This window comes from Molossus molossus, unplaced genomic scaffold (assembly GCF_014108415.1).
Source record: "Molossus molossus isolate mMolMol1 unplaced genomic scaffold, mMolMol1.p scaffold_m16_p_28, whole genome shotgun sequence".
Classification (NCBI taxonomy): Eukaryota; Metazoa; Chordata; class Mammalia; order Chiroptera; family Molossidae; genus Molossus; species Molossus molossus.
This window is the reverse complement of record NW_023425364.1, coordinates 1,554,376-1,578,336: the sequence shown is the minus strand read 5'-3', so window position 1 is coordinate 1,578,336 and position 23,961 is coordinate 1,554,376. Positions and strand designations below refer to the sequence as shown.

General features: G+C 55.3%; 1 protein-coding gene across 2 annotated transcripts in view; it reads right to left on the bottom strand.

The window, feature by feature from the left end:
• Positions 1-13,786: 13,786 nt before the first annotated feature.
• TNFRSF13B (TNF receptor superfamily member 13B) overlaps positions 13,787-23,961 on the bottom strand; it is a 55,279-nt gene continuing 45,104 nt past the window's right edge. For both annotated transcript variants that reach the window (XM_036278434.1, XM_036278435.1), the window contains exons 4-5: positions 14,690-14,869; positions 13,787-14,227 (exon numbers count right to left, since the gene is read on the bottom strand). In XM_036278434.1, coding sequence (XP_036134327.1) covers positions 13,974-14,227; positions 14,690-14,869 — 434 coding nt within the window. In that variant the 3' untranslated portion in view covers positions 13,787-13,973. The remainder of the gene's footprint in view (positions 14,228-14,689; positions 14,870-23,961) is intronic.

The following is a 23,961-nucleotide window of genomic DNA, read 5'->3' as shown; positions in this document are numbered from 1 at the left end:
ACGTCTGTGCCAACAGCAGCTGCAATGACAGCATCTGGTTAGGGTTGTACCACAGGTGTAGCTGTTTTACTGGGGGTCACAGGTGTTGGGGTTGGTTGGTTTTTATAGTTTTTTTTTATTGATTGGAGAGAGAGAAACATCGATGAGAGAACATCAACTGGCCGCCTCCTGGATGCCCCCCACTGGGGATCGGGCCCACAACCTGGGCATGTGCCCTGACCGGGAATTGAACAGGTGACCTCCTGGTGCCTGGGTCGATGCTCAACCACTGAACCACACTCGCCGGGTTGCTTTTGTTTGGTTTTGGCTCTTGGTTTTTTCATTGAGGGCAAGACCCTCTACCAGCAAAGAAAGATTACAATTGACTGACTTGGTGACCTTTGCTATATAGCAGTGGTTTGGAACTGAACCTACAATATCTCCAGGTAGTCCAAGTCTGTAGTCATCTGAGGTCCATCAGATGTATACCTGGGCCAGACAGGTGAGGTAAAGGGGACCCACAGGTATTACCAATGCTGCTTTTAAGTCTTTGATGGGTCATTACTCTTTGACATCCACCCCCTCCAGGAATGCAGGACTGCTTCTAGTTTATTGTTTTGGCAGGGAGGTCCAGTTCCAGAGACTTCAGGTATTCCAACCCTAGCCGCCCTCATCCAGGGCATCAGAGGATTAATAAGGTGGGGATCCTGCCACTTGTCTGCGTGCCCACGATGCACCCAAACTGGGGAAATAACCACAGAATGGACTAAATACACTTAAACTTTTATTTTTTTAATTTTTACCTGAGGATATTTTTTTCCATTTATCTTCAGATAGAGTGGGAGGGAGGGAGGGAGAGAGAGAAACATTGATGTGAGAGAGAGACATCGACTGGTTACCTCTTGCACGACCCCAACCAGGGCCAGGGACCAAACCACAGCTGAGGTACATACCCCTGACTGGAATCAAACCTGTGTCTCTTGCGTCTGCAAGCAAACGCGCTAACCACAGAGCCAAACTGGCCGGGGCCATGCACTTCAACTTTTAAAAATAAGTTGCCCTGGCCGGTTTGGCTCAGCAGTTAGAGCGCCGGCCTGCGGTCTGGAGAGACCCGGGTTCGGTTCCCGCTGAGGGCACGCACCTCGGTTGTGGTTTGTCCCCGGCCCTGGTTGGGTCGTGTGGGTGGCAGCCACTCGATGTGTCCCTTTCACGTTGATGTTTCTCTCTCTCCCTCCCACTCTATCTGAACAAAATGTCAAAAAAATAAAGTGTCCTCGGGTGAGGATGAAAGAAAATAAACTAAAGAGAAAAGTTGCACGTGTGGTTTCCGGGCAGCGTCTCGAGAGCTCCTGCTCCTCTGCGCTACGGGCGCTGCTCCTGAGGGTGGCTCCCCCCGCCGGAAGTAGAGGAGAACCTCTAGATGACTCTGGTCGGACATGTCGTGTGAGCAAGGAATACAAGTTTGGTTGTTTAAAATAAATAAAATTCTTGTCTTGGGTTGCACCAATAAAAATGAGATCTAAGAATGGGGAGGGGCCAGCTCTAGTCATCACAGCACTTCACATGGTGCCTGGGCCACAGTGCTGGCTGGGTAATGCCTGTCCCACCTAGGTGGCGACGCCCACCCAGAGCATCCCAGTGAACTGTGACAGCACAGGGGCCGGGCCCTGTCCCCGAGGCACTTGCAGGAAGGGGAGTGAGCATCACTGGTCACACAGCTGAGAAATGTGGACAGCGCTTCGGCCACAGATGGACCGTTGGGAGCCAGCTGAGGGAGTGACATTTGGAGGTGGTTCCAAGCAGGTGCCCTGGGGCAGCTGGGGTCCTGGTGAATGCTGAAGGCTGGTGCAGCACACAAGAGAGATGGAAGAATTTGTACTTGGAGACATGGAGAGCACCAGCCCAAGACGGCAGGCAGCCCAAGCTCGGCCGCGTCGGGAGTGACGGAGGAACCAGGAGCTACATCTCGAGAAATTTTGGAGTCAATTCCTGGAGGTAATTCACACAAGAATAGAAATTGGTCCTGGTGCCTCTGAGGATAGAACCCGTCGGAAGATGTTACAAAGCAGCAGAATCTCACACTGAAAGGGCGTCCTCCCGGGAGAACCATCTAAACGAGGGCAGAGCCCCTTCAGTCAGCTACGGGCAGAAGGACCAAGTTCAGGACCTAAGCTTCTGAGGAGTCCGTGTGACAGTAGGTTTTCAAGGAAAGAGGACTTGGAGACCTGGATTAGCGTGCAGGTTTTCTGGGAAGTGGGGAGCAAGACCAAATGCAGAAGTTAGGGGGCAGTGTGCCCAAACAGGCTGCGGCCTGGGCTGGCCCCCCAGAGTCGGCCGAGGGGCTCTGCTGTGCGCAGACAGTCCCCGGAAGAAGCTGAGTGCGAGAGAGGCGGCCCCGCTGATCCCTGGGTCATTCTAGAGCAGGACTCGTCGGCAAGCCACCACCAGCAGCCTTCTCCGGATCAGCACTGAGTGTGTCTTCCGTCCTGGGGGGCCTGAGGGTACATCTGACTGAGGCACCGAGCCCCATTCCATAACGGGCAGGATGTCCGTTAATCCACAGGAAACGTGGCACACCAACCTGCACCAATTTCATGGGACAGGACCCTGGCTCCCCCTAGTTTTCTCTGGGTCCCCAGCTCCCTGTTCGCACACACGACTTGCCACGTAAGAGGCATAGTCCACTTTTACAAAGGAAGACGTCTGTCCACCAGAAGTCGTACACTCTATCGTGTGGGAGCTCGTTTGAGCTGGAGATTGTTCTTCGTGCAACACATTCATGGAGACTAGTTCTGACTTCAGACATCCCGTGACCGCCTCACGCAGACCCTCTGCGAGGACGGGGGTCTGTGGCTCCCCCGGAAACCAGCTGGAGGTAGTGGGGAAGCCCTTCCCATGCTCTGCTGGTGCTCTTGGGGCTGGCCCCTCATCTGCGAGATGGGAAGAGAGGGTAACATGGATGGCCTCCAAGTCCTCTCCAACCCCGACATCGCTGAATCAAAGGGTTTTTCCTGCTCCTGATCGTGGTGATATTGGTCGGCCATCATGGGTGTAAGAGCTAGCAGCTGGAAGAGTGAGGACGTGCAACGCAATTGCATGTTTGCAGATGTTAAAACTAGAAAGGACTTCAGAAAGGATCTGATCAGAAACCTGGATTCATTCATTCATCCACCATTGACAGTGTCGTGTAAAGCAGGCACTGTTCTGGGCACCTGGGGATGACAGGCCAGAGTCCTGTTCTCACGGAGGGTGTGGTGTGGTGGGGGCAGATGTATGTCCTGTGATACCGCTGAGTAGGAGAGGGGTCAGCGCCAGAGCGTGGCGGTAATGACAGCTTCTCACACAGGACGGTCAGAGGAGGCTCCCGGCTCCCCCACCAGGCCACCTGCAAACAGACCTGAATGAGGAAAGGGACGGAGCTGGGGGTGGGGGGCAGGGCGTTCCAGGGACTTTAAACTGCATCTGCCCTTGAAGAGAATGGAGGCTCAGAGGGCGCTGAAGTGAGCTCCCGTCTCTGCTGTGGAGCGCGGCCTACACGGTGATTCACTGTGGTTCTAACGGACGATCTTTGAGCTCGAGGGGGCAGTGTGTGTGACGCTGGGTTTCTGACCATCGCAGCTGGCTGCCCCGAGGACCCCTGGTCTCTGGACAAGCCACACTCCGTCTGTCCTCGCAGAGGGTCTCCCATTTCTCCGGGCACTGAAACGGATTTCCCCCTCGCTGGAGCAGACTGGTGGTGACCAGACGGCCTGGGCGTGAAGCCTGCCGTGGGTTACCTGGGGTGAGCTACTTAAACTCCGAGCCTTGGACCCTTACCTGTGAAACGGGAACGCCAACAGCACTCCCTCTGCACAGAGTCCTCACACAGGAGAGTTAGGTAGATGTAAGGTTCTCAGAAAAACGATTGGCATGTAGTAAGAGTTCTACAAATTTATTTTTAAAAAATTTTCTTTTTTGATTTTTTTAGAGAGATGAAGGTGGAGAGAGAGAGAGAAACATCGATGAGAGAATATCGAATGGCCACCTCCGCATGCCCCCCACTGGGGATCGGGCCCACAACCTGGGCACGTGCCCTGACCAGGAATTGAACCGGTGACCTCTTGGTGCATGAGTTGATGCTCAACCACTGAGCCACACCAGTCGGGCAGATTTCCATAAATTTCTAAAAATCCAAACCTGAAATGTGTGAAAGCCCTTTGGGGTCTACCACCTGTCTCCTGACCAGCATGGGAAAGTGCCCCTACTAGTCTGGGTGTCTGTTTCCTAGGGTACATTTGGTATTTTCCTTCTGACCTGGCCCCGAGGCTGAGGCGACTGGATTCCATTCTCATGTCGGCCTCTCGGCTGAGGCAACTAAATAACTCCATTTTTATCATCAGTAGATCTTTCTCAATATTCTTCCAATAATAGTTTAATTACCCCTAGAAGAAAAGGAATTTTGCCTGAGATTATAGTTGCCCCACGTGTTGGGAGGCATCTGCAGTTCCCAGTATGGGTATTTGCAGACATCTGCAATTTCGAGTACAGGTAACTGCAGGCGTTTGCAGGTACTCCTGAGCCCAGTGAATGATGCTCCTTTTGACTTCTGTAATCACTGTCATGCCCATTATTGCCCCTGTCCTCGGAGGGAGGGGGAAAAAAAGGAGGATGGGGCTTCTGTCTTTAAAATCAGACGAGCGAGGAGAATCGTGGCTGCTGATCTGAGAGGAGACTATGCCCACTGCAGCCTGCTGGCGAGAATAAAGCACTCCTTTACAATGTGGCTGTGCGTCTCTGGTTATCTCGCTGACACATAACACTTTCATTCGTCTACAAGTGAGAAAGTGTCCAAAGGAGGGAGAATAACAAGGTATTTTGCTGAGGCAGTCTGGGAACTTGCCCTGTTCTGTTGGAAGCAGACCACAGACCAGCTCTATGCCCAGAACTAACTGGTACTCAGGCCTGAAAGGCCCCCTGATGCCTGTCACCCCTCCCCCAGAGTCTGATTTAATTGTCTGACAAGGGCAGCCAATGAGCCTGAAGTTTAAGGAAGGGGGTGCCTGCAAAGGGCGGGGTGTGGACGCCAGCCACCTGCTGAGTGCGGGAGGGCCGAGCAGTGGCCATGGATGAGCTGAGTCCCACTAAGGCCCAGCGTGGGCTCGCAAGAAGCTCAGAGCGAACTGCGGCCGAGGGCAGATGACACCCTGTGCAGGTTCTTCCCCACGGACCCCCAGGAATAACATTCAGGCATAGAGTGGACACCTCGGGGAGCCTCCCTCAGGGCAGGGTGTGGTCATGGTGGCAGGAGTCCAGGCACCTCTAACAAACGAAAGCTCAAGCTGCTGGGGACAGGGCAGCAGACCTTGTTGGCTTTGGGACGCTGATGGAAGCCCACTCAGAGTGGGAGGCAGAAAAGCCCCTTCACTGCTGCTGTAGCAGCAAACTGCTGGGCCTGAGCCACGAGCAGGCTCCCTCTGCTTGAGGGCTGCAGCCGAAGCTGCCACCTCCCCCCAGCAGCACAGGCTGCGGAGACCGAGAGGAGCAGGGCGGCAGACGGACTCACCCACGTCGCGTGCACCAAGCACGAGCAGAGCAGCTACGGAGGAGGCCAGAGCAGGGGGAAGGTTCCCTTTCCAAGCAGAGACACGTGGAGGAGGTGCTGGGCTGAGGACGGAGTGGGAGTGTTGGGGTCCAGCCCCAGCGAAGAACAGGTGACACCGGAGGAATCTGAACCCTGAGATGGTCACAGCCACAACAAGACCCAGGCAGGGCTCCGTCCGCCACTCCGTTGACCCCACTCCTCATGCTCACTGCCCACTTCCAGGTGTAAACACTTCTCTGTTAGTCTCTGCTCGGGTCTGTCACTGAATGAAAAGTTTTGAGACACACAAAAGAGCGAGAGAACAACCCACTGCCAAGAGACCGATGCGCAAAGCCGGACGCGGAGATGACCCAGCTGTTGAATGAGGCAGGACATTTTAAATCATTAGGATTGGTATGAGTCTGTCATGGGAAATGTGGGACACGGCATGAAGAGATGGGGGTGTCAGCAGAGGGAGCTGGGTGGAGAGTCCCCTGGATGCTGGAGGAAACCCCATGGACCGTGGGAAGGTTGGCAGGCTCGTGGTGAATGCAACTCGGCTGGGGAAAGCAGAAACAATGGGAAAACCCACAAAACAATGGGGCACCAGGGCTACGGGACAATAAATAGTAAACAGTTTGAAAAGATAATGGCCAATACATTTTTCTTCAATCCTCACCTGGGGATATGTTTTTATTTTTATTTTATTTTATTTTATTGTTTTATTTTACTTTATTATTTTATTTTATTGTTTTATTTAATTTATTTTATTTTAGAGAAAGAGGGAGAGAGAAAAATTGATGTGAGAGAGAAACATTGATCAGTTGCCTCCCATACACACCCTGAATGGGGATCAAACCTGCAACCTAGGCATGTGTCCTGACCAGGAATCGAACCTGCAACCTTTTAGTGTGTGGGATGATGCTCCAACCAACTGAACCACCCGGCCAGGGCCAACACTTTTTTTTTAAATCCTCGGTGAGGATATTTTTCCATTTATCTTTAGACAGATTAGGAGAGAGGGAGGGAGGGAGAGAGGGAGGGAGGGAGAGAGGGAGGGAGGGAGGGAGGGAGGGGAAGAGGGAGAGAGAGAGAAACATTGATGTGAGAGGGACACATTGACTGGTTGCCTCCTGTGTAACCCTGACCAGGGCCAGGGACAAATCTTAACCAAGGTCTCATTGGGCCATGGGCCAACGCTCTAACCACTGAGCCAAATCAGCCAAGGCAACCAACAATTTTATTAAGTAATGAAAAACATCAAGCTACAGGTCTAAAAATTTCAGAGAATCCAAAGCAGGATAAATCACCAAACAAACCTAACCAAAATGAACAATCAAATTAAAAAACAACTCCTAGACACCACACACTCAAACTGCTAAAAAAGGTAGAGAGACATTTGAGGGCACAGGTTAGAATGGGTGATGTCCAGCCCTTGGGCTGTATGAGGCCCGTGAAGTCATTTGGTCTGGCCCTGCCAAGGCAACTGCAGGTAGGACTTGAAATTCAGTACATCTTGGAGCTTTTTTCATAACAAAATTAATTTATATTAAGTGAATCATAATAATGTCAATTTTGAGGGACAAGCAAGGAACGTCCATTACGGGATGGACAGGACATGCTGGGACAGACTTGTATGCTTTTCGTTGGCTACCCATGGCCCATCTGCCTGTTCTGGGGTGACTTAGAGGACAGTTGGTGCAGGTAGGCTGGGAATGTCCATGCTGGGAAGGTGTTAGCACACTGTGGGAAACTGCGGTGATCCGGAGATGATGAGACGAGATATGATGAGATAATTCCTTGAGATGTTGATGATCTTGCCTCTGATGACTGATGATGATGATGTTGACACAGACAATAACTCAATCCAACCTTTATCCACATGTCCTCGATCAACAATCCTTGCAAAAACCGAATCTCAGATGAAGATTTAAGGAAAAGACCTCAAGAGTCAATGACACGCACGTGATGTGTTCCAAATCCAAGGTGCAGGGTTTGAACGGTGATCAAGGCAAAATAATTGCATTGTTGGCAACACACATACCAGGTAGTTATTAAAACTGAAGTGGTGTGACGTCCTACACATGGCAACTGAAAGGAAAGGAAAAGTTGATGCAGAGTGTCGATCTTTCCCAGAGAAAGGGGCAAATGATCATTTTTGGTTGAAGTCAAAGGCAACCCTGGGTGCTAGTTTGTGGCGATGTGTTAGCAGTAATAAAAAAAAAAGCCAACCTGGAGCGTTATGACAGCTCAAAACACCCTAAACTCAGCGAATTGAGAGACCAGAGGCATCTGGATAAATCAATGGTCTTCAGTGGAGTTTGGGATCATAACAGGCCACTTTCACTTGGCCTCATTGTGACCAAGACAATGTTATTTCAGAGTTAAGTAGTGAGCGAGCTAATTGCAAAGAAGCTGAGCCGCGTGTAGAGGGAGAGTGTGTGAGTGTGTGGTGGCTGCTACAGAGTTGTTAGCACCAGACGAAGTAAAATAGTTTCACAGGGTTAGCTTGTCTCGGAGAACCATCTCAGATCGGATTCCTGACTTAGCACAAGATATTGAAAACACGCTGAAGTATTCCGCAGATTTCCAATTTTTCTCTGGCTGGTGACGAGACAATGGACATATGAACATGGCCCAACTGACCGTTTTCGTTCGTGGGCTAACTGCAGAGTTTGACACGCGAGAGGAACTGCTGTCCCTGGAAGCCATGCATGGCACCGCAAGAGGTGAGGACTTGTTGGAGAGACTTGTTTTATCAATGAAAAACTTGAGCTAACATTTGAAAGTTAAGTGGCCTTACTACAGATGGAGCTCCTGCCATGGTTGGCTCACAAAAAGGGTTCATCGCATTTGTCAAGAAAGAACTGACTCGTTTTGGTCTTGATCCAAGTGATTTAATTCTATGCCACTTCATCACACACCAAGAAAGTCTCTGTGCACAGTCACTGTGGCTCAACAATGTGATGTCAACAGTAGTGTGTGTCATGCATAGATTTTGTCAAAAGCAGAGGGTTTAACAGCCGCCAGTTTGAGGAGTTACTGAATGATCTGACTCTGAGTGTGGTGATCTTGTCTATCACTGTGACTTGTGGTGGCTGAGTCCCGGGAATGTGCTCTTGAGTTTTTACAAATTGCGGGGTGAAGTCAAGCAGTTCATGGAGATGAAGGGAAAACCTGTCAGGGAACTCAATGACAGCAAGTGGCTATGTGATTTAGCGTTCATGGTGACATCACCAAGTACCTCCCAGAGCTTGACATCAAGCTGCAGAGCCCTGACCAGCTTCTCAGCTCCTGGCTTTCGAACGTGAAATCATCTGAAGCTGAATTAAGGCTGTGGGACGTGCAGCTCGAAAGGAATAACATGGTGCATTTTCCCACTCTGGAAGGAGAAAACCTAAGATACTTGAATATGCTGGTGAATGTGTGAAACTAACTGAGGCATTTAATGAAAGATTCAGGGACATGAAAAGTAAACAAATAGAACTTAACATCTTTGCTGCACATTCGATGTGGAACCAGCTGATGAGCCTGATAACCTACAACATGAAACCATTCAGCTGCAAAGCGATGCTGAGCTGAAAGGCAGGTACAACAGCCTCCCACTGCCTTGAGTTCTACAAATGTTCCATAAGCAATGACGAACTTCCACTTTGAGGAGACAGGCATTGAAATATGCACCTGTGTTCGGAACAATTTACTACTGCAAGCAGTTCCCTTCAGAACTTACATTGCAAGAGCCAACTCCAGACTGACTGACGCAAACCTGGGAAAGCAGTTGTGAACAGCAACATCAACACCACCTGAACATCACAGCCTCAGCACAGAGAAGCAGTTCCAGCCATGCGATTAGGGGTGAGTTCATTAAATGTTTGCTCAAATATCACAGGATATGTTTTAAGTTGATAATTTTGTATGGCCAGCGAATGATGTTATAAGTATCCAAATGGCCCCTGGCAGAAAAAGATTCCCCACCCCTGGATTACAGGAACACATATAGGAATGCCAGCAGATGCCGTGTCCGAAACTATGCAAGCCAGAGATAATGAAATACAGCTCTAAAACATTGAGAGGAAAAACTGGCAACTTCAAAGTCTAGACCCTCCAAAATTATTTTTCAAAACAAAAGGGAAAGAAAGGTTCTTCAAACTAGCACGAATTCATCATTCATTTCCTGCAGATTTGCACTGTAAGAAATGTTTTTAAAACGTCCTTCAGGTGGAAGGAATATGAAACCAGACAGAGACTTGAATCCACACATACAAAAAAGGAGGATTTCCAGAAATGAAGGTAATATAAAGGGCATTGTTTTTGATCTAAAAAAAAATTTTTTTTCTTTATTGATTTTATTTTTTGTTTTGTTTTTTTTATCCTCATCCGAGGACATTTTTCCATTTTTTTGTACAGACAGAGTGGGAGGGAGAGAGAGGGAGAGAGAGAGAGGGAAACATCGATGTGAAAGGGACACATCGAGTGGCTGCCACCTGCACGACCAACCAGGGCCGGGGACAAACTGCAACCGAGGTACATGCCCTTAGCGGGAACCGAACCCGGGTCTCTCTGGACCGCAGGCCGACACTCTAACCACTGAGCCAAACTGGCCAGGGCTCTTTATTGATTTTAGAGAGAGAGGAAAGGAGAGGGAGAGAGAGATAGAAACATCAATGAGAGGGAACATCAATTGGCCACCTCCTGCATGCCCCCCACTGGGGGTTGAGCCCACAACCTGGGCATGTGCCCTGACCGGGAATTGAACTGGCGACCTCTTGGTGCAGGGTTGGTGCTCAACCACTGAGCCACACTGGCCAAGGACATTGTTTTCTTATTTGTAACCCCTCTAAGAGGTATTGAACTCCGAGGCACACATGGCTGTATTCTGGGTGATGTGGTGGGATGTCCATAGGGGATGCTGATGGACAGCAGGCAGGTGGGGAGGTACTGCTGTGAGGCCTGTCCACTCCAGGTGAACACGCTGTGTCGTTATTTGAGAATTGACTGTGGTCAAAGATGCCTGTTGTAAGCAACTGTTAAAAATGTAGAGGCAGCCCTGGCCGGTTTGGCTCAGCGGTTAGAGCATCGGCCTGCGGTACAGAGAGACCCGGGTTCGGTTCCCGCTAAGGGCACGTACCTCGGTTGCAGTTTGTCCCCGGCCCTGGTTGGGTCGTGCGGGTGGCAGCCACTCGATGTGTCCCTTCACGTCGATGTTTCTCTCTCTCTCTCCCTTCCTCTCTCTCCCTCCCACTCTATCTGTACAAAAAATGGAAAAATAGCCTCGGGTGAGGATAAAAAAAAAAAAATGTAGAGGCATAGCCCTGGCCAGTTTGGCTCAATGATTAGAGCATTGGCCCCTGTATCAAAGAGTTGTGGGTTCGATCAAGGGCACGTACCTTGATTATAGTTTGTCCCAGACCCTGGTCAGGGTTGTGCGGGAAGCAACCAATTGATGTGTCTCTCTCACATCGAAGTTTCTCTCTCTCTCTTCCTCCCTCTCTCTCTCCCCCTCTATTTGAAGATAAATGCAAAAAGAAAAAAGAGAGAGAGAGAGAGAAGAAAAGAAACATAAAAAATCCGTGTTGCTCTGGCCAGTGTGGCTCAGTTGGTTGGGCGTCGTCCGTGTGTGGAGGGGCTGCTGGCTCCGTTCCCGTTCGGGGGCCTGTGGAAGGCAGCTGACATGCTTCGCCCCCACTTTGATGTTTCTCCCTCTCTTTCCCTTTCCCTTCCTCTCGCTCTAAAAATCAGTAGAAAATCTTTTTTTAAAAAAGATCCGTGTTGCCACGAAGAAGGGCCAGTTCAACAAGCTGTGGCCCACAGTCCAGACCCGAAACTGTTCGCTGGGCAGTTTCATCAGACCCCGTGGTCCTGCTTGTTGGCTTCTCATCCCGGGCTGCACCGGCCCCTCCACGCTGACTCGACTGAGTGCACGGTCACTGCAGCCAGGACCATGGGACCACAAAGCCCAAGAGACACCACCGGGACTTTCAGAAAAGCTTGCCGAGCCCTGGGCAGGGGGACAGGATGGCGACAGGGAGGCCGCTGGGGGCTGGTGCCGCCACCCAGGTGCGAGGTGGGGGCGCTCGGCCTCCCAGGCTCTGACGAGTGGCGGGAATCGGAATAGATTGTGGGGGGAGAACCAACAGACCCAGAGCGTGGCTAAAGTGGACCGTATTTACACTTTCAGACAGTTTGTCTCGCAAGGGATGGGTCCCTGTCTTAAAAACACAGGTGTGTCAACGTGAAAGGGCGATTGGAAAGCTGACAGAACCCGGTCACTTGTGTCCGACGGGAAGCAGAACTGGGCAGTCAGCGGTGGTGGTACCAGAAACGGCCCCTCGGCCCCGGGCTCCAGCGAGCAGAACTCGGAGCCTGCGGAAGAACAGGGCCGCACGCCTTCCAGACGAGCTTCACGCCAGTGGCAGCGGCTCCGGGGCGGCGCCACCGGTGCAGTCGTGAGGCCGGCATCCAGTTCTGTCACCGGGCGATGGCGCCGCTCTGGTAATACCACAAGCTTCTTGCTCTAGGTGTCGTGGGCGACACTGTGGTCAGCGTGTCCCCATTGGCCTGTTGGGATGATGGGTCACCACGTCGGACAGGTCTCGCTTGCCCAGGCATCGTTAGACAGACAGGAAGCAGAGGGGGACTCCGGGAGGGCCTGTGTCCCCCAGTTCACAGGGTGAAGTCCTAACTCCAGAACCTCAGAAGGTGGTCTTATTTGGGAACAGAATCTTCACAGAGGTGATGGCATTAGGGTAGGCACACTCTAATATGACTGGCGCCCTTATAAAAAGCCCTGGCCCGTTTGACTCAGCGGTTAGAGCGTCGGCCCACAGACCAGAGAGTCCCGGGTTCAGTTCCCACAAAGGCACGCACCTCGGTTACAGTTTGTCCCCGGCCCCAGTTGGGGTTGTGTGGGTGGCAGACACTTGATGTGTCTCTTTCATGTCAATGTTTCTCTCTCTCTTCCTCCCTCTCTCCCTCCCTCTCTATCTGAAGATTAATGGAAAAAAAAAAAAATGTCCTCGGGTAAGGATAAAAAAATGAAAAGAAAAAGAAATAAGATGGCCTGGCCAGTGTTGCTCAGTGGTTGAGCGTCAACCCATGCACCAAGAGGTCGCCAGTTCGATTCCCGGTCAGGGCACATGCCCAGGTTGTGGGCCTGATCCCCAGTGGGGGGCATGCAGGAGGCAGCCAATCAATGTTTCTCTCTCTCTCTTTTTTTTTATCCTCACCTGAGGACATTTTTCCATTTTTTGTTCAGATAGAGTGACAGGGAGAGAGAGGGAGGAGAGAGAGAGAGAGAGAAAGAAACATCGACATGAAAGAGACACATCGAATGGCTGCCTCTCACATGACCCAACCAGGGCCGGGGACAAACTGCAACCGAGGTACATGCCCTTAGCAGGAACCAAACCCAGGCCTCTCTCTGGACGGCAGGCTGACGCTCTAACTGCTGAGCCAAACCGGCCAGGGCTCAATGTGTTCTCTTATCGGTGTTTCTGTCTCTCTCTTCCCCCCTCTCTCCCTCCTGCTCTATCTGAAGATAAATGCAAAGAATATCCGCGGGTGAGGATACAAAAATATTAAATAATGAAAAAGAAAAACTCAGTGAAGGGAAAGAAAAATATTAAGCAATTAATAGTGCGGGTTGGTGGCTAGATATGGCCCAAGGAGGGCACAGACGAGAGACTGCTGAGCTCAGCCTGCCTGCCCACCCCACACTCTGCCCCCCTCCACATGCGCACACACCTGGCCACACAACATGCCCCAGCACACATATGCACGCACATGTACACGCATACACATGCCCTCAGCACACATGTGCATACACGCACGCACACACATGCCATCAACACACATGCCCCAGCACACACACGTGCACACATGTCCTCAGCACACATGGGCACACATGTACACACGTGTGTGCGCACATACACACAAATGCACACTGTGCCTCACGCCGTTCCGGAGGAGGCACGGCGGGGACTGTTTTGGAAAGCAGACGTAAGTGCACCAGCCTGTCTCCGGTGTGGCCACTGGCACACACTCTGGGCCATTCTCCAGCTTCCCTCTCGGGAGGCCCAGGTGCACCACACTCCCAGCCTCGCAGGCCCAGCAGCGCTCCTGCAGCGGGCGCCCGTCAGCATGCTGGTCCCTGGGCAGCAGGGGCTGCCCCGCCTGTGGTGGAGTCTTGGGCCGAGGGAGGCAGCTGGAGAGGTGGGACCATTCAGAATCATCACAGGGGAAGACAGGACAAAAATAAGGTTTTATTTCTACGGAAGGGCTCTGGGGGACAGTCCAGCCAGCACAGACCAGTCACTGCAGATGTGTTTGGACAGTGGTGACCGACAGTGGAGCCCTGAGTGGGCCCCTCCCTCTCTGCCAGCTCTCCCTTCCCCATGTCTCCTTCACCATCTCCCTCCCTCCCTCCTCCTCCACTTTATGCATCTGGGCCCCCCTCCTGGGTGGGTGAGCACATGGCCTGGAGGCTGCCCTCTGGGGACCCAGTGCAGGACTGTCCGGCCATGGTGGGGCCCAGGCGCCCACACCTCCCAGCACACATGGGGCAAGGGGACCTGGGTGCACCGGCACTCTCCTGGGTGGGCACCCTGCACTTTGGGAAGCAGAAGCTGCAGGTCTCCACCTGCTCCTGGGGCCCCAGGGCTGCGGAGCTCCCAGCTTCCATCTTGTGATCTGTGTGGGAAGGGAAGAGAGTGTGAGCGTTGGCATTGGCCCCAGCCCCTCCCCCTCCGACCTGCTTCCAGGGATCAGCCCTCTGGACGTGGGAGAAGGAAACGCTTTCTGCCCTGTTCCCACAGTGCCACCCCCACGTGCCAGCTGCCAGGGCAGGAGCAGGCCTTCATACCTGGCTGGCACTCTGCCCCTGCCCCTGCCCCAGACTCCCAGGAAGACCCCCTCCCCCAACCCTCCTCCTGGGAGCCGGCCAGGCCCTGCCGACCTGGTGGCCCAGACCAGCACCAGCTCTTCTTCAGGGCCCTGTCTCCTCCTGCCCTACGTCTGAGCCTGATTTCGCCCACAGGAGGGAGAGCGCAGGGATCTGCCTCAGTCCTCTCCCAGGAGGGTCTGCCCAACGCGCTCCAGTCGGAAGCACGGCTGGCAGCTCATCGGGAGGGTGGAAACTCCCTGCATGCTCACCCTTGGAGGACGCGGTCGGACACAGCTCTGGGGGGCACGGGCAGGAGGACTGGCCCCCCCTCCTCCTGAGGAAGCAGACCATGGCCAGGAGGAAGCAGCAGATGATGGCACCGAGGCAGAGTCCCAGGGTGCTGTAGACCAGGGCCCGCTGGTCAGCGCTCAGCTGCAGCCCTGGGGTGTCTGTAAGAGAGCAGTGCGGCCCTGAGTTCAGGAGGTTGTGCACTGTCCCCCTGCCCCCCAGTCTTTCTTGCCCCTCGTCAGGACCACACAAGCCCGATGGCCACCCACACACCCTCTGGGAAGGCAGAGCGCCCCCGCCCCTGCTGTGGGCCTATCTGGCTCCCGGAGAAGCTGGTCCCCTTCCTCACCCTGAGGTCTGGCTGGCATGGTCTCGGGACCCTGGAGGACCCCAACCCTGTCTACCCCAGGCTGGCAGCAACTTCGTCCGGACCTCGGAGCGGGCCACCCCTCCAGCTGGCCCTGGGTGCGGTCTCCACTCGCTGTAGGTGGAATGGGACCATGCGGGGGGTGGCCGAATGCTTAGACAAATGGACAGTAGGCTGCGAGATGTCTCCGTCCTGACCCAGGCCCTCCCCAAGCAGAAGCTTCCTGGGAGCACGCGCTTTGGAAGTGAGCTGGGTGCGCTGCTGATGAGTCTGGGACAGCAAGTGTACCCCAGGAGGGCCTGGAAACGGGGCGCCGGTCATGCGGCCTCTCTGGCCGTGGGCCCCTGGTTGGGAAACCAGAGGGAGCCTCAGCCAGGGCACAGCCCTCCCCTTGAGATGTCTCCCAATTCCAAGCTTTTCCTGGGCCCTGGAACTGGGCAGTTCCTTGGCCCCGGAGGAGAAAGGGGAGCCGTCAGTGCCATGCGTGGGGACCGCCTGCCAAGCCCCGGCTGTGCGCAGGGCCTTCCTCCAGCATCGCCCTGACTTCCTGTTCCGGGGGCGGGCTCAAGCGCCCTTTTAGAGGCCGAGATACGACTCGTGTGCCAGCATTCACCATGGAGACGTGTGCAAAATGCTCTGTGGACATTTGTGTGCCCGTCTCTGTGAGAATGGATGTTTTCAGCTTCCTTGGGGGTATGGACCTGGGTGTGGGGAACCGACACCTCGGAGTGGGATAGCGCAGTCGTAAGTCAGGAAGTGGCAGAGTTGGTGCCTTGATGTTGACAGAGGAAGACCAGGAGCTCTGGGTGGGCTGATGATGTCACCCCCAGGCCTGGAGTGCTGACCTTTGACCTTCCTGTCCTACGCCCAGAGGTCAGAGAGGCCATGGGGGAGGGGAAGACCCCCTAGTGGGGCAAGCTGATGCTACAGATCTGGAGACGGAGGCACTAAGAGGTGAGTGGATCCAGGGAAGTTCATGGGGCGCAGGGCAGAGAAGGTGACACCCACATTTCCCACCTGGGTCTCTGCATCTGGTTACCTCCTACTTGCTTCTGGAACACAATGGAAACATGGCCCTGGCTGGATCAACGGGAAGGGCGGCCACCAGCACCTCAGAGACGGATGCCTACCTACCACATCGCTGCAAATAACACACGGACCGCCCTGGCTGGTTTGGCTCAGGTTGGAGCTGCAGCCCGCGGACCAGAGAGACCCGGGTTCAGTCCCCGCTAAGGGCATGTACCTTGGTTGCAGTTTGTCCTCGGCCCTGGTTGGGGTCATGTGGGTGGCAGCCACTCGATATGTCTCTCTCACATTGATGTTTCTCTCTCTCTCTTCCTCCCTGTCTCCCTCCTGCTCTATCTGGAGATAAATGCAAAAATGTCCTCAGGTGAGGATAAAAAATAAACAAATAACACATGGACTGCCGTGTCAATTCAAGGAGAAAGACATTCAACACCGCAACACTTCAGATGTCTTCAGCACAGCTTCTCACACCTGGACCATTTCCTAGACGGTGGCGGCGGGTGTTCCCCTTCTCCTTCCCGGCCCTTCATGTCCAGGCCAGTCTAGCCTCACTGCGGTCTGTGCACCATGGTAGGGGTGATGCTGTGCCAGTCCCGCCTGTGTCCTCCAGAGGCCTGGGGGGGGGGGGGCTCCCTCAGAGAGGCAAGACGGCTCCAGCAGCAACGGCCTCTGGGAAATGTTGGACTCTGCCTAATTCTCCGTGACTGTTACTCTCTGTCGCCTCGGGCTTGGCCAACTACCCGGAACCCCAGTGCGGGACTGCGGCCCGAAGTCAAACCAAGAAGGAGGCTAAGGACTGTGGAGGGTGTGACATTTCCTGATGTCATCTGTGAACACAGGGATGCACGGTTCTTCCGGGGGTCTGAGTGACCACCCACCCTATGGTTTTACTATTACTGCCTATAAAAAGGGACCCTGCCCTGGCCAGTTTGGCTCAGCGGTTAGAGCGTCGGCCTGTGGTCCGGAGAGACCCGGGTTCGGTTTCCGCTGGGGGCATGTACCTCGGTTGCATTTTGTCCCCGGCCCTGGTTGGGTCCTGTGGGTGGCAGCCACTTGATGTGTCCCTTTCACGTCGATGTTTCTCTCTCTCTCTCTTCCTCTCTCTCCCTCCTGCTCTATTTGAACAAAAAATGGAAAATGTCCTCAGGTGAGGATAAAGATAAGAAAGGCTCTTATGAATTGAATAAGGCCGTGTCCATTCTTCGGAATTGGTCCTGAACTTAGACTTTGGGGGCTCCCCCCAGCACCCGGAGGCCCTGCTCGTGCTGTGAGTACCCGGAGCCTCTGTCTGAGTTCAGCTGGGGAGCCCCGGGGGAGGACGAGGGGAGGAGGCGCGGAGACCATGGCAGCATCAGCAGAACATCCTGCGGAACCCGGTCCCCATGGAAACAGAAAAGACGATAAAATGGCTGTTATTTGTCAGTCGCCAAGCTCTGAGTGGCTTTCGGATGCCTCGGTAGACAACCAGTGACTCTGCCTCTGAGGGACGGAAGGGCCCAGGCCCCGCCGGTCTCCATCCCCCTGCCCAGACCGTGCTTTGAGGCTTCCTGTGGGAAATACTCTGGCTTCGCCTGGTGACCTACTCCTAAGACCTACTTTCCCACCCTCAGCAGTTGGAGCAACGGCCTGCGGACCAGAGTCCTGGGTTTGGTTCCCGCTAGGGGCACATACCAAAAAAGAAAAAGAAAAGAAAAAAGACCTACTTTCCAAAGCCCCTGGAAAGCAAATTAAAACTACAAAAGATGCCACTTTCCAGTATCTCACAGACACCTCACTCCGCGGTGGGGGTGAGGGCCTCTTTTGACAGCCATTGGAACCATCGGCCAACTTTGAAAATGAACTTTCCTGATCACAGTGAGCCCCCCGCCCCCGGCATGCGCCCACTCACAGCGTGAACCGTCCTAGGAGAAGGGCTGTGTGGGCCGTGGTGCACCCACGCACGGCGGGCCACACCGGTCACTCAGACGAGCGCGACACACGTGTGCCCCCTGAGACGACCCAGCCCAGGAGATATGGACTGAAAATGGGCGGCCCCGCGGGGCTCCCACTGCGGGAGATGGGGGTCGTGAATGTGCCTTAGACCAGAATGTGAGACACACTGTGGGGCTGTGGATGAGGGAGGGAGACCTTTCCTCCAAACAGTTTTGTAAGTATCTTCTTTTTAAAATAATCTGTGGCCTGGCTGGTACAGCCCAGTGGTTGAGCGCCGACCCTGCACCAAGAGGTCACAGGTTTGATTCCTGGTCAGGGCACATGCCCAGGCTGTGGGCCCGATCCCCAGTGGGGGGCGTGCAGGAGGCGGCCAGTCAATGATCTCTCTCATCGATGTTTCTCTCTCTCTCCCTCTCCCTTCCTCTGTTTCTCTAATGTCAATCAAGAAAAACAAACAACAACAAAATTTTTGTGTCGGCTCTCCAAAACAAGAACAGTTAAAAGCTGTTCACGTTGGAGGACTCCGGCGAAGGCTGGCCAGAGGCTGGGAAACGGGGGCCCGGCAGCTGGCCGGCCTCTCCCCAGAAAGCAGCCCGAAGCCTCCTGCACCAGCTGGTGGGCTGTCCTGTTCTGGCCAGAACCAAGACACTTGGGGCCAGGGTGGCCGCTCTCTGTGCTTCCCTGGGGGCTGACTCCAGGAGCACAGGTCCCGTCACAGGTGTTGTCAGGAAGTTCTCTGTCCTCGTCTGAAATCCCAGTCCCTGGACGCAGCCTGTGGGGTGCAGTTCCAGAGCGCGGCCACCAGGGGCACCACACACCCGACTGCTTGGGAGCCGGGCTGGCCCAGCAAAGCGGACCTCCAGGCTGTTTTCCTTCCTCCGGTTTCGTTCCTTCACTGTCTCCACAGCCATCTCCCACCTGAAAACAGACCGCCCAGCCTGCTGTCGCCCCAGCTCCGCGCGGCTGGGCAGCATTCGAGTTTGTCGCCTAGGGGCAGAGCAGAGAGACTTTGCAGGGTATGGCCTGGGCTGGGTGTGACCAGGGGAAGGCAGGCAGAATTTTGGGGCCCTGCAGAGGTTCTCAACGTGTGGGTCGCAACCCCTTTGGGGGTGCAACGACCTTTCACGGGGGTCGCCTGAGACCATCGGAAAACACATATTTCCGATGGCGATTCATAATAGTAGCAAAATTACAGTTATGAAGTAGCAATGAAAATAATTTTATGGTTGGGGTCCCCACAACATGAGGAGCTGTATTAGCGGGTCGCGGCATCAGGACGGTTGAGAACCACAGTGCTAGGGGAAGGGCATGTAATAGGGATGGAACCACAGCTGTTTAATAAGTATTCACCTTCCTAACTATAGGAAAGAGGTTTTCTTACAGACCCTGGGAACTGGGGAGAACGTGCTTAAGGAAACCAGAGTCTGCCTGGCCGGTTTGGCTCAGCGGTTAGAGCGTCGGCCTGCGGTCCAGAGAGACCCGGGTTCGGTTCCCGCTAAGGGCATGTACCTCGGTTGCAGTTTGTCCCCGGCCCTGGTTGGGTCGTGCGGGTGGCAGCCACTCGATGTGTCCCTTCACGTCGATGTTTCTCTCTCTCTCTTCCTGTCTCTCCTGCTCTATCTGAACAAAAATGATAAAATGTCCTCAGGTGAGGATGAAAAGAAAAGAAAATCAGAGTCCTGAAGGCGTGAGCAGCCTCAGCTCAAAGGGGCCCATCAGTCAGGGGAAGGCGAGTCTTGATGGCAGACGGAGGACAGGCCCTGTCTGCAAGGGCAGCGTCTCGGAGCTCGTTCTCCGGGGACAGTGATGGAGATGGGCCCTGGAACTCCCGCGGTTGCCACAGGCAGTGGCTGGAATTCTTTCTTTATCTCACACATTTTCACCTTAATACACTGGCTGGAAACGAGGTGCTGGGGGGGGGGGGGTTCAAGGTCTGACGCCCTGTTGGGCCACAGGCCATCCGAATAGTAAAACACATCACAGGGATTCAACCTCGTCTCTGCCTGTTTGACTCGGGCGGCGACGGACCTTTGAGTCCGGTTTCATGTCCACTATTGCTCAGGTTGAATGTGGACATTTTACTCAACCTCAGGCCTCAGTTAATGGGACGTGATGTTTCTGCCTCATCAGACACGGCATTCGTAAGGAAACACGGGAATGTGTGCGAGGGCGGAGCGTCTCACCCACACCCAAGCTTCCCCACCGCTCGCTTCCAGGGACTGTCCTTGGAGGAAGACTGGGGCGGGGGGCGGGCTGTGTGGAGGCCAGAGCGGAACAGCTTCTGCTTCTGCCCCACAGGACTCCGGCGCCTGGTATGCGGACAGCCTGCCCCTTGTCCTGGACTCGCTGGCACCCCCCCCCCCACCCCCGGCCCAGAGGTCTGCACATGCTGAGGCATTTGGTTGAATGTTTGCAGTTAGGGGTAGGGGTTCCTGCAGGCGTGTGAACCTCCAAATGTGGACCTTTCCCACCGGGGACCCCTTCCCAAACCCTTCTGTGTGTGAGAGGAAGAAGGAGAGAAGGGAGGGGAAGAGGGGGGGGGAAGGAGAGTAAGAGAAAGAGGGAGAGGGGAGGGAGAGAGGAAGAGAGAAGGAGACCTGCCTGCCATAATTCTTGGAGACAAGTTCAGGAATGGAGTTTCCAGAATGCTCCATCCCCCACTACCCACCTCCCATCCGAGGCCCCGGGTTCCCAAGTGCCCACTCTTCCTGGTGCACCCCCTGAGGATGAAGCCCTGAGAGCCGGCCATGGCTGCAGCAAGACGGCGGGGCGGGGCGCGGCGACTGTCTCCGCTTCAGCCTTTCCCTGGCCTTGGGTGGTGCCCTGAGCCTTTTCTGCTGAGTCTCTGGTTAACAGAGGAAGTGCCTGGGTTCCAGCCCACTGCAGCTGCTGCCCCTGCCTACCACAGCCTGCTTCCCCCAGCCCCTCCCGTCCGCCTCCCGCATCAGCCTCCCCGCTCCGGCCTCTGCCCCAGTGTTTTATCCAGCGGACCTTCCTCAAAGCCGGGGTCCAGAGCCCTCAGCCTCAGCCCCGGGAGGCAGAGGCTTGTGGGGCGCCTCCGCCATGATGTCACATGCCGAGGTTGGGTGGGGGCACATCGAAGGGGGACAAGAGAGGGGACCGTTCACGCCCTGAGATAAACAAAGAGAAAGCCAACGGCAGGGGCGCCCTGTTCAGCTCCAGCTCCCAAATGGAAGGAAACCTCCAGCGATTCCCAGGACAAAGGCAGCCCTGTCCCTGGCCTTGCAGTCTGACCGCTGGCTGGGATGGGTGCCACCCCAGCAAGAAGACAGGTGTTTCTGTCCCGCAGAGCCTCCAAACCACCCACCTGGCCATCATCTCTTCTCCACATCCTGCTGCACCTCCTGCTGGCGGGCGGGCTGGCGGCCTCAGCGCTCTGGGTGCTGCTGCCCGGCTCCCCCACCCCCGCCTCGAGCTTCAGTCCCACTGGCAGGCCGAGCTCCTGACCTGTGTGGAGGACAAGTGGGGCCTGCAGGGCCCTGACCCACATTCTTCTCTGGCGGAAACTGGTTAAGTCGGAGCCAAGTCCATTAGCGGACTGATGGGTGACAAGGCTGAATGCGGAAGCGAGGAGACCTGGCTTGCTGGCCTGGGGGTGGTGAACGAGGGGATCCCTGCTGGGAGGTGGGAGAACCCACAGCCCTGCCCTGTCTCCTCTGGCCAGGGGCCACCTCCACCTGGGGATGCCTGGAAATGGCCCTTCATAGGGTCCCCTGGCCTCTTGGCCGGAGCTGGTGGACACAACTGTCGCATGACCGACTCCTCCGGAAACATGCCTCCTTTCCGTCCTCATGGACACAGCTTCCCGGCTCTGCTCCTCTCAGCACCCCCTTGGGCCTGCTGCTGGCCCTGGGGTGCAGGCTCTCCCACAAAGGCCGTCCCCTCAGTCTTTTCTCTCCTCACACCTCCGGGGTCCGTTCCTGTGGCCACAACTGCCATCTTCCGGGCCAGTGAAGTCCACGTTCTCCAGGTGCGGGCTCCCCAGGGCCCCACCGTGTGTCAGTCCTGGCTACCCCCACGACTGGCTTCACCCTCCAGTGGGGTGACCCAACTCAGAGCTCTTGGGTTCCCTCCTCACCCCTGTAGCGGGATGAAGGGTGCCAATCTCCCACCCTAAAGATATGGCCCTTCGTAACCCACAAACAGCCTTGTTTGGGAAAAAGAGCCTTTGTAAGAGTCATTAAATTGAGGTTCCGGAGATGAGATCATCCTGGACTGGGGGGGGCCCTAAATGCAATGACTAGTGTCCTTGGAAGAGGAGAAAAGGAGAGCAGACAGACAGACACGCAGGAGAAACGTGTGACCCACAGCGTAGAGACTGGACTGCTGTGACCAGGGGCCACGGGGCTCCTGGAGCAGGAGCTGGGAGGGGCGAGAAGGGTCTCCCTAGAGCTGCGGAGGGAGCAGCCCTGCTGACACCTTCGCCCCCCAGTCTGTGGCACATCACAGAAGGGAATGCGGTCTGTCCAGGGGAGGACCCTCATTCTGCTCCCCTCACCCACAGAGGCTGCCATCCTGGAGGTGCCAGGCAGGGCCTATGCAGGCAAAACCCGGAGTGATTTAGGCCTCGTGAGTGGGCCAGAAGCTTCCAGGTCCCCCAGGGAGGTGGGGCTGGAGTCCAGGTCCAGCAGGCTGGTGAGGCCCTGCTCACAGCGCTGCCCAGAGCTCACAGGTCGGGGCTCCAGGAGGCCCAGGCATGAAGTGTGAGGGCTTGTGGCCTTGGCTTGATATCCACTGGTCACAGACCGAAATGTGGCCTTTGCTTCCACTGCACACAGAGGCCACACCTGCTGGACGGGCAGTGGCTGCGCCTGGTCAAGAGTCACCGATGTGTCCGCGTCTCGTCGCGGTGACCGGGCAGCTCAGCTTGACCTGTGCTCACGGGTCACGGCCGTCACCCCGCCCAGCGCTCCATCGCTGTGTCTCAGGCACTGACAGGAAGTCCACGGATTCCGTCAGTCCCAGTTCGTGCACCATTGTGGCAGCATCTCTGTAATACTTAGTTTGGTTTAAAGGTTTGAGGTACTATTTGGACAGTATGTCAACATCACCAGTTACTTTGTAATCCTCTGTGCTGTGTTTAATGCACTTAGAACGTCATCCCAAGAAGGGGTCCATGGGCTCAAGGTGTCACGGGGCCGGGCGATGGCTGTGCGTGATGCTTCCAGGCAGGCTCACCACGGCCCTTCCACCCGCCAGGCCCATGCCGGTGCTCACCCCGCCTCCATCCCGGGCCTGTCATCTGCGGCCTCCACTATTGCCAAGGTCCCTGCCGCCGTGGGCCAGGGGATCTCCCTACAGCCCAGTTCAAGCCCTGGCTCCACGGCTGCTCCCTGCCTCCAGAAGCTCCGGCTTCCCAGTCTGCAGGCAGGGCCCTCTTCAGGAGCCCCTGAACCCCGTCCTGCCCCCGAGGTGCCTCCCTGCCCTGCCTGTCCCTGGCACTCCTCCTGCTCTGGGCTGCAGCAAGCAGTCCCCGTGCAGTGTCCTCAGGGCGAGGCCCGGTGCCCGGTGCGACCCCCACCGGCAGGAAGCTCCTCTTCAGGGGCCTGTCCCCTTGGCGTGGGCGTAAACACACTCCTTGTTTTGATGTTCCTGGCGGTCCTTCTGCCCCACATCGGGGCGCTGGAAGCAAAGCCTGGGGGCTCTCTCCTCGGCCATGTTTGGGAGTCCTCACTCGCCCCACCCCCAGCCGCAGCAAGTCCCAGCCTGGGCGGCGCCCCACTAAAAGCTCCATTGTCCTTCACAAGCCTTTCCACACCCTCTGTCAGTCTCAGTATCCAAAATGCCCCCAAATGTGCGTGGAGGCCCCGCCTACGGTTGCAGAGTGGCCGTCACAGGCCCCCAGCCTGGGACCCCCGATGCAGGGTCCAGGCTTGTTCTCCTCGGGGCCGCCTCTGGCACCGAGCT